This window comes from Tenrec ecaudatus, chromosome 11 (genome assembly GCF_050624435.1).
Source record: "Tenrec ecaudatus isolate mTenEca1 chromosome 11, mTenEca1.hap1, whole genome shotgun sequence".
NCBI lineage: Eukaryota > Metazoa > Chordata > Mammalia > Afrosoricida > Tenrecidae > Tenrec > Tenrec ecaudatus.
In genome coordinates, this window is record NC_134540.1 from 80,413,524 (window position 1) to 80,432,218 (window position 18,695).

The 18,695-nt window shown below is 48.1% G+C and overlaps 1 protein-coding gene across 2 annotated transcripts in view; it reads left to right on the forward strand.

The window, feature by feature from the left end:
• NCK2 (NCK adaptor protein 2) overlaps nucleotides 1-18,695 on the forward strand; it is a 168,030-nt gene that overhangs the window by 129,494 nt on the left and 19,841 nt on the right. For both annotated transcript variants that reach the window (XM_075563349.1, XM_075563348.1), the window contains exon 4: nucleotides 13,810-14,543. In XM_075563349.1, the coding sequence (XP_075419464.1) occupies nucleotides 13,810-14,543 (734 nt within the window). The remainder of the gene's footprint in view (nucleotides 1-13,809; nucleotides 14,544-18,695) is intronic.

Genomic DNA, 18,695 nt, shown 5'->3' on the forward strand with positions numbered 1-18,695 from the left:
GCCTCCTCCACATCTTTGATTTCTTCTAGCAGTGTTTTATAGTGTACAAGTTTAAGTCTTTCACTTTCCTCATTTAATTTACTCCTCCATGTTTTATCCCTTTAGATGATATTGTTGGCTTAATCTCCTTTTCGCCTGCTCATTGCTGATAGCTACAACTCCAACTGATTTTGGAGTCAGACCTTGTACTTTGCACGTTGACCTTGTACTTGACCTTGTGCATTAGCCCCTAATGGTTCTCTTGTGTAATCTTTGGGATTTTCTGTATACATGGGGCTTCTAAAAAGTTCATGGAAAAATATCATCTCTTAATTCCATTTTCCCCATAAACTTTCTGAAGGCCCCTTCTATAAGCTCAGGGAGCTCTGATGCCATAGGGGTTTGTGCGTTGGACTGCTCTCTGAAAGGCCTGTGGTGGGTTTGGTTTTTAGGCACACAGGATCATGTCACCTGCAAAAAAGACATGGTTTTACTTCCTCCTTCCCAAATTGGATATTATCTCTCTCCCTTTCTCTCCCTCTCTCGTTCCCACCCATCCTCCTGCCTGACTGCTCTGGCTAGGACTTCCCGTGCAAGATTGAATAGTAGCGGTGAGCGGCATTCTTAATCATGTTCCTGATTCCGGAAGAAGTATCAGCCTTGCTCTGCGTAAGGCTAGTTGTGGGCATTTTCATAAATGCCTGTAACAGATTCAGGAATTTTCTTTCTATTCTTAACTCGTTGATTATTTTTTATCATAAAAGAATAGTAGATGTTATTAGATTGTTCTTTTCCTTTGTTCTATTAATAATTTATATACATTGGTTGATTTTGTAATGTCGAACAAGCCTTGCAGTCCTGGGCTAAACCTTGGTCGTGGTGTATAATCTTTTTCTTTATGCTTTTGCATTCAGTCTGCTAGTATTTTTTAAAGATTTCTGCATTTATATTTATAAAGGACATTTGTGGGGCTTGGGGTTTTTTTTTGTTTTTGTTTTGTTTTTTTGGGGGGGGGAGTGTTCCATTACTCCTACTTCTGGAAAAGTTAGAGGAGGGGTAGGTGTACTGGTTTTGTTTGGTCGAATGCCCCAGTGAGACCATCTGGTCCAGAACTGTTCTTTGTGGGGAAGTGTTTGATTACTGATGGCTCTGCCAAAATAAATGATTGTAGAAGTTTATGCATGTTAGGTAGGGGGTTGTCTATATCATCTAATGGTCCCAACTTGTTCGCATGGAATTGTGAACAAGCTACCGGCATTGAGTTGATTCTGACTGGTAGTTACCTCGACAGGACGGACTAGAACTGTTCCTTCGAGTTTCAGACTAAATCTTATGAGGACTGTGTCATGTTTCTCCTTCAGAGCAGCTGATGGGTTTGAAATACCAACCTTGCAGTTAGTAGTCACAGCCTAGCCCACAGCACCATAAACACTGGTTGTCCCTTTTATTTCCATAGGGTTTGGTTCCAGTGTCCCCCTTGTTCATTTCTGATTTCAGACATTTGTTTCTTCTTCTTTTTGTCAATTTGTCGGTTTTGTGGATCATTAAAAACAATAGTTTTAGTGATTCCTTTTACTGTTTTCCTTTTCACACCTATGTCTACCCTGAATTTTGTTGTTTCCTTCCTCCTGGTAGCTTTGGGCTTAGCTAGTTCTCATGCTGTAACAGTTAGCTTGCTGATTTGAGGGATTTCTTTTTTCGGTCAGCTTCTGCTACAAATGCTCCTCGGAACACTGCCTTCACTGCGCCCAGGTATTTTGGGATATTGTAGTTTCAAAAAAGCCATGCTTATGTTTTTCAAACTAATTATTGAGTTGTCCTCCATCTTAAAGATAGGTATACTAATTGAAAGAAATCAGAAACTATGGAAACACATAAGGAGGAGAAATCGTCACCTCTTATCTCTTCACCCAGAAATAATCACTGTTTACATTTATAGATACACAGTCAAAATAATGTTGCAGGGGTCACCTCTTGGTGTTATTTATACTAGCTGTCATGGTGCTGTGTGTGTGTGTGTGTGTGTGTGTGTGTGTGTGTGTGTGATATGGAGAGAGATGGTTCTTACTATGGGGTGCTCAGTCCTAACACATTCTACAAATAAAACTTGCACAGCTGTTCCTGTTCTATACTGCCGGGCTCTCTAGTGGCTGGGATACTTGAGGAAATGGCTTCACACTCTCTGGCTTCAGGAGGGAGAAAGAGAATCCAAGTCCACACTGGCCCAAGACTGATAACCAGATGTCAGGCATGCTTTCACCCTCAATTTTCATTACCATATTCTGACACCCACCATCGCTCCCTCAGCACTCTACATCTCTGCTGAGTTTGATCATGCTTGGCGATGGTAACAGAACTCACGCAGACAGTCATCACAATCGTGGGGGTGGGGGGTATTCGGGAAGTTAATGGGTTATCGCTAGCCGGCGTCCAGAAACATTGAGGATGAAATCTTGTGTCCACAGCAGCTCCTTTTCTCAGCCACGGCCGAACCTCTCTCAGATCTTGAGCCTCAGCTCTGTGGTCCAGGATGGCCATTGTTTTGTGTTGGACATTGTCTGGTTGTGGCCTCTGGTACCTCTGCCAGTAACTTCACTTCACTACTCTTTGTGTGGTATTATCTGTAAGCCAGGCAGAAGAAAGCCGTTTTGTTGTTGTTTTAGAAGCAGTTGATTGTTCTGGATTAAATGTTCTTCTAGAATTTTTTTGAGAAATTACTGTTAATTTTCTGCATGTCATTCACTATGCTTCCTAAAGTAAATCACTAAGGTTACCAGTTTTTCATTTAAAAGCACAAATGGAAGCCATTCCCCACACAAGTTTGCATATGAAAAATACAATTAAGCTACCACCATTTGAAATTGCTTAACCTCTCTCCCATGTATTAAAACAAAGACTCTTCAGGCTTCCAGGGTTGGATTGAGCCCATTAGGTTTACTGTTTCAAGTCTCGTTTGTACGGTTGTATAATTTTCCATCGTGATAATGTGACTTAAATAAAATGTGTCCTAATTTTAAAGTCTTGAAAATTCTGTGCTGCAAGATCATTCACAATGGAAGTGGCTTGCCAAATCTTTTGCCCACACGAGATGGAAACTTTTACACTTCCTGGGGGTGCCAGCCACCTAAAATAGACTTGGATTCGTTTTTGTATAGCATAAGCGTACAAGTATTTGGAATCCAAAACGTAAAACAAATCACAACAGATTAGTGGGAGGATAATTAGAGAAAAAAGAGAGATAGATTGTCATCCAACGAATACTAATGGGGGGGGGGGAGCCAGAGGAGACCATGGGAAATGAGGAGGGGGCCTTCTACCCCTAGAAACTGGAGGCGCAGGTGTCGACTTGTCTGTTAGGCGGGGCTGTACATGGGGGTGCCAGAAATCCAATGGCTCTGCCCACTGGGCCGAGAGCGGTAGCCTCAAGTCTTGACAAAGAACAGGGCCGTCCAGTAGAGGGTTCCTTGGTTTGTTGCCCAGGAACTGGCACCAGGGCCGCTGCTGATTAAAATGATCTAACCTCCCTTCAGCTTTCGACAGAGCATAGAGAACACCTGTTCTGAGTGAAGAGTTACTCAAGTGGGAGCCTTGCATTTTGGAGCAGAGATCCAGGCACTCCAAATGCCTGTGCATTAAAAGCGAAATCTTCTTCACACGTTTCTGACGGCGTTTCCCCATATGGCATGCGCTCTTTTTTTTAGGCCCTATCCATATGTTTAAAATGTTGCTTTTCTCCATTCCATTTTAGTGTGTGTTCCCCGGGGACAGGCCTGGGAGACAGAGCAAATTTGTTTTTACCGGCCTGACCCTTAGCGGTTGACTGCCCAGTCCTCTCTCATTGGCTCTAGGTGCCTCCTTATGAGCCCACCTCCTTTGGCAGGTAGACAGGCCCACAACTCCTCTGAGTAATGGGCAGGCTCAGGCCTCCTGAGTGACCTAGATAGTTCGACTCAGCCATTGCCAAAGGGGCTGGGGTGCCCTGTCAGGAAGGCTGTCCCTGCGATCTCTTCCTTCCAGGCTGCAGTTACTGTCTGCTCACAACTCATGACTCCCCCCTCTCTGCTTCTGAATTCACCGATCCTGTCAGAGCACCAAGGTTGTCCCCAGTGGTTCTCACGGCCCTGGAAGCCACCTGGAGAACAGCTCTTGGTAAGGTTTTCAGGCAGGGGCCGCCTGTGGGTTGTCAGGAAAGCAGGTTATCCCGTGGCATCTGTGTGTAGGGGGTCTTGCTTTGTGGTTTTGGTGGTGGTGGTGTTGATTTGTTTGCTGTGTTTTTAAGAAGCCTACCAGCCGATTGACATTCATCACTGACAAGTGGGCGTTTGATGTATCTCCGTAGAACGTGCATTAGTAGGACAACTGCTCGTGCTACTAATTGAAGTTGACTAGATCTCTCCTGTTGGTTAGGAAAGATAACTGAAGCCACGGAGGTCGGCTCGGTGTTGACCGTAATGGCCACTTGATTCCATGTGGATCTTCTCTAGCCATTTGTTACTTTCTCTTTGTAACCTCAAGTGCATGGATGAGCTTAGCACGTGATATTTTCCTCGACCATTGAAGCTCGCTGTAGAAGTTTGAAACATGGAAGGGGCCCCAGAAATAACCTGGCTCAGAGCTTTCCTGTAACAGTGTGACAGCTGAGGGCCAGGTACACTAAGCGGCTTATCCAGAGTTATACAGCTGCCTCCCAAGTCCCAGGCTGGGGCCCTTTCTGCTGAAAGCCAGGTTGGAGCCCATTGACTTGAGTGGCCTTCTGGAACATGAGCACATGACCAGGTAGCGGGAACACCAGTTGTCTCAAGAGCACTGCTGTGGGATCCCCCTGAGCCCTCTTGCCCACCCTCCCTTTGAGACTCGTGCTCCCTTGCTCTTCCCCCCCCCCCCCCCCGGAAAGAGTGTCGGCAACCCACAGGGGCAGTTGTAGTTCCACCCTTCCCTGTCAGGTCTCTCTGAGTCGGCACAGGCTCGGCAGCAGTGGGTTTGGTTCAGCTGGACGTCGAGGGTCATTGTGTCTTCGAGTCCCTGTCCTCATCCGTCCACAGAGCCTGCATGGTCCCTGCAGATCCTTAGCTGCTCCTGACCCAGGCGAGGGGAGGTGAGCCTGCTCTTGGGGTACATTTTAGAGAATGAACCCATCCGGGCACATTCTGTTGGGAAAAGTCTCACGCAGTCAAGTTTTTTGTCTGCATCATCAGCCGCTGCCCCTCATCCACCCAGGACGGCAACTAGGGGAAATCACCACTACCCTTGCGCACCTACTGTGTGCCCGACACTGTATGAAGTGTTGTCCTTCTTTACGTGACCCTCCCAGCAGCCCATGATAGATGCCATCTTTATCCGCATGTCACCAGTGACCCTCGTCACTGAGGCCATTCGGCCTCCTGGCAACCCCCTGGGCGGGTCAGCAGACCGTGTTTGGTAGAGTTTTCAGCATCTGTTCATCCGGCTTTGCTTCAGAGGCTTCTCTGAGTGCACTCAAGCCCCCAGCCTTTTGGACCTGAGGAGTCAGAGAGATGTTGCGTGATTACCAAGCTCAAAAGCTAGCGCATGCGGAAGGTGGGCTTGGAGCTCTTGTCTGAACGGCAGTTGACTTAAGTACAATGCCGGTTGTGTCTTTGCCCACCCCTGGCCACCTGCGTATTTTCCCATGAGTCTGCTCTATCTGCTCGCTGGTTTTTTAAGTTAAACGTTTGTTTCATCTTACCAAGCAGGTGTGGCCTTGAACAGTTGCAGGCTTGCTGAACTTTTGTCAGCGGAGTTGCAGAGCTTCAGAAATGTCATGTCTAATCCTTGCCACGCCTAGTACAATGTTCTGCATATTTAAACGTTCACATGCTAATGGATCAAGTGTATGTGTTGAGAGGTACTAAATTTATATATTTTAAATTAGAAATTATAATTTAAAAAAATGTTTTTCATTCTCTTCATTGACATCTGTCTCACCATTTGACTCTCACATTTGATATAAAAATCTTTCAAGTCTTTTTTTTTTTTCTGGTTTAAATTTTTGGTTATTTGCTTGCCTTGCCAACCAGCCGGTGGGCTTTCTTATGGCTGGGGATGGGTATTCAGGTGGGTCAGCTGACACTTGTCTTGTGCTGTGGTAGTGAGGATGGGCCCCTTGCCCTCCTTTCTTGCTGGTACATCTGCCCGCTGGGCAGAAGGCCATTTGGCACTGATCTCTTATCAAAGTGGCAGCCCTTCCCATCATGCCCTGACCCAGCCCCACTGCCACCCCTGCCCCTGGGCCTGGGGACTTTACATGCAGACGAAGAGCTCTTCATTCCAGAGGAAGGGACACTCAGGGTGCACATGCCCAGAACAATAAAAAGCAAACCTGCAGGTATTAGGAACATGAAGAAAGCAGACTGGCGTGAAGTGAGCATACTCCCTAAGGATGGGGGTGGGTAGGTCAGGAAACCGGAGGACTATGGGTACATGCAGACAAACCCAGGTAGACCCGTGCCTTTACCCTCCTCATGGCTCCTTGGCTGACTCATGAGTGCAGCAGTACCGGGCACATAGTAGGGTCTCAACAAACTTGATTAACTTTTTAATGTAGTGGATGAAAGTTTATAGAACAAATTAATTTTCCCATTCCACAGTTTACACGTTTTGTGTCATGACATTGGTAGCAAGCCCCTTGATGTAATAGAACAGTAGAGTGTGTCCCACTTCCTCCCCCAGCCATCCACTGCCCTGTGGCCACCTTCCTGCCCTGCTGCCCTGCCTTCTGAGCTTGGTGTGGGACAAATGCTGCCTTTGTCTCCTATGGTTGACTGTCATCAGGAGTACATGACTCTGGTGATGCTACACCCTTGGTAGACCTATTGCTGACAGGAAGCTGGTACCCAGGAGAGTCTCGAATGTTGTGTTGAAGGGTAGAAGGAGAAATAGTTGCGGGGCTGGGGGAGGGAGTCAAGTGGTATGTACTTGGGAACCTGCCTGTGCATAATTAATCTGGCCTGTACCACTCCTGGAAAGATAGATGGGTATCGTTGACAAGATCTAACTCCTCAGGGTAGGACTGGTGAGCACATTTGAAATGGTGGTGATTAGATATGAAGTGAAATTTGTCAACTGAGCAAACACTCGGGAGCGGCAGGCCCTGAGGACACACAGATGACAGCATGGTGTTTGCAGATGGTTGAATACCTATTCTAATAGAAGTGGATGTAGGCCCGCTAGGACTGTGACCAAAAGCCCTCTCGTGCAGACTGATGCCACATTGCTGCAGTGCTGGCTCAGGATCTGGTAGGCCGGTGAGTAGGATTTTTGAGACCAAGCCTCACTTAATGTGGGGGAGAACACCAACAGAGAGTCAGTCCCCCAGCAGCCCAGGGGCTGTGTTGACTGCCATCTGAATGGGAACATGGAGTTGACCCAAGGACATAGGTTTTCTTTTTTTTCATTACATTTTATTAGGGGCTCATACAACTCTTATCACAATCCATAGATACACATACATCATTTGTATAAAGCACATCTGTACATTCTTTGCCCTAATCATTTTCAAAGCATCAGTTTTACACTTAAGCCCTTTTCATTAGGTCCTCTTTTTTTTTCCCCTCCCTCCCCGCTCCCCCCTCCCTCATGAGCCCTTGATAATCCACAGATTGTTATTTTGTCATATCTTGCCCTATCCGGAGTCTCCCTTCACCCGCTTCTCTGCCGTCCGTCTCCCAGGGAGGAGGTCACATGTGGAGCCTTGTAATCAGTTTTCATTTTTTAAAGCTAGAGTTAAACTATTGATTAGAGGAAGCAAAGATCCAGGGCCACCTTGATACCCACCGGGAACCCCTCCATGTTTCGTACTTTTAGCATCGAAGGAATACACCCTGCCCTCTTGTCAGGGGCCTTTAGAGACGTGCGTCAACCTGTTTGTGGCACCCAACAACTACACAGCAACGAGACTAGGTTTGGGACACGGCTGGGATTTGATGCAAATAAAATGCTATTGCCAGCCAGTCATGAATATATATACTGGTGTTTTCATGCCCAAGCGTTGCTGACTGGTCAGGCATTATCAACTTAATGTGAGCTCATGCAGTTTGTGAGCCAGAAAGCAATACAGGTCTTTGTAGGAGCCAGTTTTATGGGATAGTTTGGGGCTTGAAATAACTGGACAGTAAAGTGTTGTAAGAGAGAGATGTCAATTGCTGGAGCCCTGTTTTTGTCCAGTGTGTTCAGCACAGCTTGGACTTCATCGTTCAATATATGGATCTTGCTCACCCGTGCTACCCCTTGAAATGGTTGAGTTTGGTTTGGGACGCTTCCTTTTGGTAACCCTGCTGGCCCAGTGGTTAAAATGCTCATCTGCTACCCAAAAAACTGGCAGCTCAAACCCACTAGCCTGCTCCACAGGAGCCAGACTTCTCAGTCTGCTCCTGTAAAGATTTACAGCCTCAGAAAGCCAGTGGGGCAGTTCTATCCAGTCCTAAGGTCACTTGATTCAGAATCGACTCGTCAGCATTGGGTGGGTGTTCTTATGCATAGCTTAATGTAAATGGAGTTTTAAATGCAAAGATGTTTTCTAGTTCAGTCTGGTTTCTGTTACCAATCCGATTGGTAACAAAAATAGAATGAATCTGCCAGAGAAAAACCTTGAGTGCATTATGTCCAAATGAATTTGCTTGACTATATATCTGAGCTGTCAAGTTTGTTTGAAGTTTCATTTCAAATCTCCAGGACTCCAACTGGAAGATGACAGAACATGTTTTAAAGTCGTCTGTTAGCCATCCCTGTATCGTGAAAAGCGTATATAAAAGATTTTGACTGTGGAATCACTGGCATTAATAATGCATGACGTATCCAAGCTCTTATTAGAACTCAGTCTTTAATGTGTGTAATTTTATCCCAGAAAGTTAAAACACGGTTATTATCATCAGTAAAAACGGAACTGGGGACCAACGATCCAATAACTTGGTGCCGGGCAAATGGTCCTATAGGCAGAAGGCTATGGTGTACCTTTAGATCCAGTTCGCCGAAAATTATGCCGTCTGCTCGCTGAGTCAGAAATCCCATTCTTAATCTTTGCTCCTTATTCAGTGCAGTTAGAGAGCTCGGTGTCCAGATTGTGGCTGGTCTTCAGTGCCACAGTCAGACAGGTGACTCCTAGACAACGTGATCCCATTCTTAGCCCCAAACCGAGTCCACCGGGGCAGCCCTGTGCCGCCACTATGTTTGGGCCCTTGGAGCCGGGTCCTGGCAGGCTGGTGAGACCTTGGCTGAGTGAGTCACACTCTCTGTGGAGCACTTTTGCCCACTACCTCTTGCCCTTGGTTGGGGCCAAGGTGGGGGTTTGTGGGATCCTCTACAGGCTGGTCATCTCTGCAACCCACACAGGCCGCAGGGCTGCAGCTAGTCAACCCGTGGTCGAGGTGCTCGCTAAGGCTTCCCTGGCATTGAAGGACCACAGTGTTGTGATCCTAGACTTACGGCCATTGAGACGATTTCTGGGCTTAGTCTTCGGTGAGGAAGTTCAGATCTGAGTCATTCCCAGAGGCAGGCAGAGTAAATGCAACAACATTTTACTCTTTTATTTTTCCCCCTCCACAGTGAATTTAATTTCATTTTTGGGCGCGCGCGCACGCGCGCGCGCAAGAGAGAGAGAGAGAGAGTGAGTGTGTGTGTGTTCATGCAAAGATGTTGCAGTTTATACATTATTGAGCAAGCTGTGGAGAAAAAAGGTTACCTAGCCTCACCTAAGAAAGCATGACAGCCTCCAAAAAGATTTTGCAAGTGGCCGCCTCCGAGATGTTCAGATCCATCCTGTGGCTTATCCAAAACAAAACGGCAGAGGCTCCTCCCACCCAAATACGCCGCCATTTCGGCAGACCTTTTGAAGCCTTGTGCAAGCCTCGCAGCGTGGAGGGAGTGCGTGTCCCTGACCTCTGTGAATGCGCCCCTGCAGTGACAGGCACTGAGCAGCCCTCAGGGACCTGGCTGAGTGCATGTGCTCTGCCCACCTGGGCCTGCTCTCCCGAGGGCCCCATACCCAAAGCTGAGGCTGCATAAGGAGTGCATTCGAGGGGGTCCATGAAGAATGCTTCCAAGGGGGTGGGGGAGAGAGAGTGTCCATGTCCCCGATATGGGACAAGTAGAAGCCCTGATTAAGAAAGGGTCTCTGGTCAAGGTTTCGTATATCTGGTAAACATGACCTGAGTGTCTTAAGAAATACATGTGAGGATTTGCCTCTGATAATTGAGAAAATCTGTAAAATTCCAGAAGCAAAGTAGATTTAGAGAATCCTTGTTACAAACAAAAAGCATTTAAGTTCATACCTAGAAGTGGGTGGAGGGACTTTAATGAAGGGAAGATCTAGAGGGAACCAGAAGTATAGAAAGCATGTCGGCGTAAGGAAAGTGGGGTGCAGGGCAATACCTGTGTTACTGCTGGCGTAAAAGGAAGTAAATGGGCCTTCAAGTGGGAGAACCTCCCCGCTTCCTTTCCTCACCCCACTGCCCCCACCCCCAGGGTCCTGGACAGGTGGGCTGGGTGGTAGTCGTCAGGGTGGGCTCTCCTTTCTCTCTGCCTTGCTTCTGGGCCCCGTAGGAGCACTGTGCTCACCTGGTGGATGTGTGTAAACCGCTGCTTACTCCATCCTTAAAGCCCACCCCACTGAGAGTTCGCAGGTGTGGCCTATGTGCCCTGGTGACTCCAGGCAAAGTGTAGGCAGCAAGAGAATGAGGCAGAGTCCCAAACCCCTGAGCGGTTCCCACCCAAGTCACACTATTTGGGGCCTCCCCTGGCTCTCCCGATGTCCTCAGAAAGAACACCCTGTTCGTGAGGTTTCTTACATGGCTCTCTTTGCCATCTGAGATAGCTCAAGCAACCAGCAGGCTCCTCCCTCCCCCGCTCCTCAGGTGTGTTGTTTTGGTTTTCTCACCCACCCCCGGTCCTCCTTGCAGTTGCAAAGATGGGAGCAACCCCGAACCTTGCTCTGCTCACACTGTGGGCTGTGTTTCAGACTACACTGACCATTGGACAGAATCGGGCTAGGACGAAAGTCAAAAAAACCAAACCCACCGCCATTCTGACCCGTGGAGACCCTAGAGGACAGTAGAACTGTCCCGGAGGGTGTCTGAAGCTGTAAGTCTCTAAGGGATCGGACAGCCTCGCCTTGGGGGCGGGGGGGTGTAGAGACATGCCATCCCCATGTTCTTACTCAGCAGCCCAGATGACTTAATTCCATCTTTGCGATTTCTACCATCCTTCACCCCAGCCAGCTAACTGTACCCCTGGAGCCCCTGGGCTCCTACTGCTGCTGCATTTCTTACACTAGCTCTTCAGTAGCTAAACCACAGGCAGAATGGGTTAATTTCCCATGGAGCATTTTCTATGTAAACTTTTAATTTTGGCAGAGGAATGTAAGCTCCACATAAAGGCCAGGGGCCTTTCTTATTTATCCCACCCTCACCAAGGTCTCTTGGCAAAAATGCAGTGGTAGACTTGATGGAATTACTTAACCTTACGTGGATTCACGTGTAGAAAGAGTCACCAGGTAAGCCCTGTTCACAAATCCGTTATCAAGTGCTGTGATAAGTGTATGCACACTGTCCTATATGTCATGCATCCTGTAGTAAGCCCTGTGTTGTCTTGTCCCCTCTACCTTGCCATCATGATGGATACTCTAAAACCTCTCCTTCAGTGGGTATTTCCTCAAGTGCCTTTCTGACTCACACATTTTAAAAGTGCCGTTCTGAAATGTCACTGAGCCTTTGCCCGGGCATTGCCACTTGAGCACATCCATTGTTTCATGACGTTCTCGCGCCTGCGTTGGTGCTCCTCAGACCAAGGTTTACCTCTGTGAGTCCTCTGCCTTTGGGGTGGGTGTTGAAGCTGTTGAATGAATGACCACAGTGCCCTCATTGCATAGGTGCACTTTCCTGCACTTAAAAACGCATTAAGTTGGTCCTTCTCCATCTAGACTCATTCATGTTGTCGTCCTGGAAGCAGTTCATTCTATGTAGAAGTCAAACTTGTAAACACATGGCCCAGTGTTCTTGGTTTCTCTTGTTCTTCCCATGCACTTGAGTATAGTACATAAAGACACTGCAGAGCCATTACCTTGGCTCGATTACCCTCTAAGTGACCATTCCCCAACAGTAAACACATACACAGTTGACTCACTCTGCTGGGTGGCAGAGTGGGCATCGATACAGAGGCCTGGGTCGGGCTACGCTAGAAGGCAGACAAACAACTCTCCACAGTAGAGGACACACATTTGATTCCATGTGACCTCTTGACTTTACACCTGCTCAGACGTCAATAGAAGCAAAAGTAAGTCTAAGGGTCCAGGTGTCTTCATTCCAGTAGGTACAGGTTACCTGTGAAAATGCTTGTCCTCTTGGACAAGGGAGAGGAGGCTGCACGTGGCCACAGTGTTCATGCGGAATCTGCAGTTAGGGTCGGAGCGTGCAGCAGAGCTGGCAGGTGAACTCTCTAGCAGGGAAGGCTCCAGGGCTGCCTGGCCTTCTTACGCTGGGCTCACTCACTTCTCCAGAATGTTCAGGGTTCTGTGCATTTTAACTGGGTTAAACAGCAAGCATTTCCACCTGGGGGCTTTTCAGACCGCTCTCCTCATCTGTAGGGAGAAAAGGTTCATCTTACCATGTGGGATGCACTCCCCTATTTAACTGGAAAAACAATACTTCACCCTCACTGTGTTTGGGACATTCAAAGGTTCTCTGTCTTCTTCCCTTTAAAAAAAACTCCATTAAGTTGATTTTGCGACTCACTAGTCAATTTGGGGGATCTTTGAGAAATGCAGTCAGTTAAGCACTGGGTTACTAATGGGCAGAGTTGAGGGTTTGATACTCCACAAGTACTGTGGAAGAAAGGCCTGGTGATCTTTCAAAAGGTCACTCTTGAATCAGTTTTGAACTCCCAGCGACCCTACAGGACAGACTAGAACCTCCCTCATATGGTTTCTACGACTATAAATCTGTAGGAGCAAATTACCACAGCTTTCTTCCACAGAGCAGCCAATGGGTTCAAGTGTGGACCTTTCAGTTAGCGGCCAAATGCCTGCTTAATGACTGTACCACCAAGCGCCCCACCCCCAAACCCCCCATGTGAAAAGATCACAGGCATTGGAAAGCCCCACGAAGCACAGTTCTCTGACACACATGATGTCACCATCAACTGATGTGAACTCATTTTGTTTCAAATGAGTTTTAATTACAGTAAGAAAATTTCTGCTTTAGATTTAACCGATTGGTTAATCTTTTCTCACTGTTGTGGGGAATCACGTTACTGTTTGGCAAGAAGAGGGGAGTTTGGGGATGAGAGGAAAGGTGAGCCGTCTCCACTCCTGCCCCTAGGGCGGGCCCACTGTGCTGCGTGGAGGAGAGGCAGGTGAGAAGGAGGCCTAGAGTAGACAGCCCTGGAAGTCCTGTGGGTCGGCTTCCCAATAGTAGAAGAGCAGCCTGGAAGACCTATGTCGCTGCCTTTTCCCGTATTTCTGGGAGGAGGCCACTTCAGAAACGACCTGCCCACCATGTTTGTATGGTTTGCGATGCTGATTTTTTTTTTTTTTAGTAGAGGGGAGAGGGATCGGTTTCCATACTGCACAGGTTCTAGGACTTCCACACGGACCACACCAGTGTCAAACGTTTCCGTTTCCTGGTAGTGATGGCGCTTGGGCACCAGAGTTGATCACTGCACTTCCTGCTGTGTAGTCTCCCGACGGAGGATGTGCTCAAAGACAGCCCCCCACCCCCGTTACTTCTGGCTACAGATATTGATTATGTAACCACAAACGCCTCTGTCTTGTGTTGCACCCCGCCCTGCCCGAGTGGCCACTAAGCCTCCCCCGTGTCTCCACAGGCCTCGGGAAAACCAAGAGGAAGACGAGCGCGCGGGACGCCTCGCCGACGCCCAGCACGGACGCCGAGTACCCGGCCAACGGCAGCAGCAGCAGCAGCAGCGCCGACCGCATCTACGACCTCAACATCCCCGCCTACGTCAAGTTCGCCTACCTGGCCGAGAGGGAGGACGAGCTGTCGCTGGTGAAGGGGTCCCGGGTCATCGTCATGGAGAAGTGCAGCGACGGCTGGTGGCGAGGAAGCTACAACGGGCAGATTGGCTGGTTCCCGTCCAACTACGTCCTGGAGGAGGTGGACGAGGCCACGGCGGACTCGCCGAGCTTCCTGAGCTTGCGCAAGGGCGCCTCGCTGAGCAACGGCCAGGGCGTGCGCGTCCTGCACGTGGTGCAGACCCTGTACCCGTTCAGCTCCGTGACCGAGGAGGAGCTCAATTTCGAGAAGGGGGAAACCATGGAAGTGATTGAGAAACCGGAAAATGACCCAGAGTGGTGGAAATGTAAAAATTCCCGCGGGCAGATTGGCCTCGTTCCCAAAAACTATGTGGTCGTCCTCAGTGAGGGGCCCGCCCTGCACCCCTCCCACGTGCCCCAGATAAGCTACACCGGCCCTTCGGCCACTGGACGGTTCGCGGGCCGAGAGTGGTACTATGGGAACGTGACGCGGCACCAGGCCGAGTGCGCCCTCAACGAGCGGGGCGTGGAAGGGGACTTCCTCATTAGAGACAGCGAGTCTTCGGTAAGTGCCTGCCGCAGGCTCTCTGCGTTTTCTCCCAGCCCACTGCTCACCGAAAACTTGACAGTTCCTGCGTGCGTGCGTGCGTGCGAGTGTGTCTGCAGACCGCTAGTAATCTTGGCTCTCAGTCGAAAGCTTGGAGGTTCAAGTCCACTCAGACGAGCCTCAGCAGCAAGACCTAGGAGATCTATTTCTACCTCACCACTGAAAAACCCTAGGGTGCTCAATTGTGTACACACACCACCACCACCACCACCACCACCCCTACCCCGATAACGTATTGCACAGTACGGCATGATTATGCCGTTCCCTTTTCAGATTACGTGAATATACTTGCAGTAGCAAAGGATATTTAGGAATTCATAGGAAGAGGAGTGAGGTTTGGTATGGACTCTTGGTCCATTTCCTTAAATCTGTGCAGCGTCGGGACTCACCTGTTCCATTGCCACTTACTGGCCCGGAGCTGTGCACATAGGCGTGGAGGGTCACTCTTTGTAGTGGGTAAATGTTTTGCTGCCTTTTCTGACGCTTTCCCCATTCCCTCCTCCGTTCTACAGACTCAGATCTGACCGCCTGCCATTCTCGCGCTGCTCCTAGTGATTGGCTTTGTTCCTTCTGTGTCGGCATCTACCACGTAGAGAACATTCTCAGTGAGACGATGCCTGGTTTCTGATACAGCCTTTTGTTAGCTGGTTTTTCTTTTTAAATCATATAATCCCAAGGTCATCTCACCTGCAGACACGGCTACTAAGTTCGTTTCTGCAAAGCTTTCAAAGCACTTAAAGAACTGAATGGAAAAAGAAAAGTATGGTTCTTGAGAGCGAGTGTGTGTGTGTGTGTGTGTGTGTGTGTGTGTGTGAACTGAATCAGGATATTGCGTACAGCCACTGGACTTGCATAGCAGCACATCCATTTCCAGCCATTGTCAAATGTGTGCTTTGTGTTCGTGTGTGTGACTCAGCCAGTCTCTGTGCACCACACAAGGCAGTTGTGAAAATACACAACTGCTATTGTCGATCTCTTTCCAGATAGGCCCTCTATGTAGTCAGGCCTCAGAAGCAAGCATTTTGAAGATCACAGCCAGTGTATTTGATACTTGTCATCACTCGTGAAGGTTTCAAGGGTTCACCACACCCACAGTTGTGTGGTGGCACTGTGGGAGCAGCATTGGACTGTGAACCCCAAGGTTGGCGGTTCAAACATACCCGCCATTCTGTGTGAGCGAGATGAGATTGTCTGCTGCCCATAAAGCGTGACAGTCTCAGATACCCTGTAGAGTGCTGCCGTGAGTCAGAACATCTGAATGGCCGTGGGTTGTACTCTGAAATGTTGGTGCCATGATAAGCAATATTCAAGACTCCTACAGCTGGGCCTGGGTGGAATTCAAGGTTACAGATGTGTGTTTCTCCCTCAGACAAAGAGAGTGAGGGAGGAGAGCCATCTGTGTTCTTGCCTTCCTTGAGTCAGAGGACGCACCGTGGTGATAGAAATGGACCCTTTGTGGTGTCAGCAGCTTTGCCGAGTCCACTGCAATCTTCGGCGTTGCTTGGGCTAGCGCTCTGTGCCTGAAAGTTAGCTAAAGCCGAACACTGCGGTTTTCTGATCAAGCCAGCAGAGTTTATCATCTCTGGCAAGGCATCACATTAAATTGTTCTCACGCCACATGAGCTCTGTGCATGGCTTCCTTCAGATCACGTTGGAGCCTTGAAAGAATTGAAGGGCAGTAGCACTTCTAACTCTATGGAGCAGAAACGTGAGAGAGAGCTCTGGAAAACCAATTACAGTGTCAATTGAGCGGTCCAGAGTGCTGAAGGAATAAATCCAATTCAGAGTAAAAAGGGTCATTGTGATAGACGATTTTTGCATAGGAAGGACTTCTGATAAGGGAGAGGGTGTGAAGAAGCCCTGTGGTGTGGAGGTGAAGAGTCCCATTTCCGTGAGGGCCTGGGGAAGAAGGCTAGATGAGAAGACTCTTCCAGGGATGTTTGTCTTAGGGAAGATCTGCTTTTCTGTCAGACTGGCACTTGCTGTATGAACTAAGGACCAAATTTAGAGAGGGGCGCTTGCATTTCTGGGTTCTTTCTCCGAATGTGATGGTCCGGTGTCTCCTAGAGTCCTGGTGGCGTTGCGGATTACGAAGTGGCCTGTTAACGACAGATGGCAGCAGTTAGAATCCAACCTACAGATGAGGCTTCCTCCTCCCGCAAAGATTGACAGCCTCGGAGACCCACTGGGGAAGCTCTCCTGTCCCACAGGGTCACTAGGATTGAGAATGGGCTTGGTGGCAGTGGGTGAGAATGTCACGTTCTGAAGCAGTGGGGCTCAGTGGTAGAATACTCACTGTAATAGCTCACTCAGTCACTCACGCACTGCCATCAAGCCTGTTCTGACTCAGGAGACCCTGAGCCTCCCTACGGAGCACAGGGTAGAACAGCCCCGTGTGCATTTCCGAGTCTGTAACTCTCTCCCGGCAAATAATGCCCCATCCCTCTCTTTCCAATCTGGTGGTGTCAAGTTTCTGGCCTTGCAGTCTAAAATATCAGCCAATGAAAATATGGATCGCAATGGCCCAGTCCCCTAAAGATCCCAGGGCCAGGCAGAGTTTAATTTCTTTGTACATGGAGTCTCCCCGAGTTAGGGGGTTACTTGAGGACAACTTTTGCAGAACCATGATTATATCTCGGTTGGATAGTAAGCCAACTTTATGGAAATAATTGAACCATTAATTGCTTTGAGTCTATTTTAACCATTTTCATGAAAAGGTTGCCAGATTTTTTTTTTAAGATCATTATTTAGAGGGCTCTTACAGCTCTCTTTTTTTAATCGTTTTATCGGGGCTCATACAATTCTTATCACAATCCATACATCAATTGTATCGAACACATTTGTATATATGTTGCCATCGTCATTTTCAAAACAATTTCTGCTGGTATGAGCTCCTCTTTTTCCCCCTCACCCCCCCCACCATCCCACCCTTAATGAACCCCTTGATAAATTATAAATTGTTATTATTTTCGTATCTTAGACTGTCCACTGTCTCCCTTCGTCCACATTTCTGTTGTTTGTTTACCAGGAAGGGGGCTATACATCGATTATTATAGTGGGTTTCCCTTTTCTCGCCCTTCTCCCCGCACCTTTCCCCTACTCTCGTGATATCACCACTCCCAGTACGATTCCTGAGGCATTTATCTGTCCTGGATTCTGTGTGTCGAGAATGCATATCTGTACCAGTATACGTGCTCTGGTATAGCCAGATACGTAAGGTAGAACTGGGGTCATGATATTGGGCGGGAACGGGGAGCATGTTAAAGAACTAAAGAATGTTGTGTGTTCCATCAGTGCTCTGCTGCACCCTGGCTATCTCATTCTTCCCTGTGACCCCTCTGTGAGGGAATGTTTAATTGTCTATAGATGGCCTTTGGGTCTCCACTCTGAACCCCATCATTTGCATTGATACATTTGTTTGGGGTCTTCTGATACCTGATCCCGTCAGCACCTCATGATCACACAGGCTAGTGTGCTCCTTCCATGTGGGCTTCGTTGCTTCCCAGCTAGAGGTCTGCTTATTTACCTTGAGGCCTTTAAGATCCAAGATGCCATATCTTTTGAAAGCGGCCACCATCAGCTTTCTTCACATTAGCTTATGCACCCATTTTGACTTCAGTGATCATGTCTGGAAGGTGAGCATCACAGAATGCCAGGCTATTAGAAAACGTGTTTTTGCATTGAGGGAGTACTTGAGTAGACCCAGTGACAATCTGCTACCTTAGGCTTTAACATTTAAAGATATGTACATAGGCCTATATCTCTGTCGTTCTATATCAATATATTTACATAATGTGTATGTCTATATTTGTACCTCTATAAATGTCTTTGGCCTCCTAGGTCTTTCCTCTATTTCTTTTTACTTTCCTCCTGTCCCACTAGGGTGAGAGGTTCTACCTTCATTTAGTTCTCTGTGCTTTCTCTCGGCTACATTTGTGTGTTAGTCCAGGTAGAATAGAGAAAAAAGTCATAAACACACATGCGTATAAGAGAGAGTTTTATATAAAGGGTAATTGTATGTTAAGAAAGCATCCCAGTCCAGTCCGAGCCCATACGTCCAATATTAGCCCACATGTCCGATACCAATCTATAAGTCCTCTTCAGACTCAG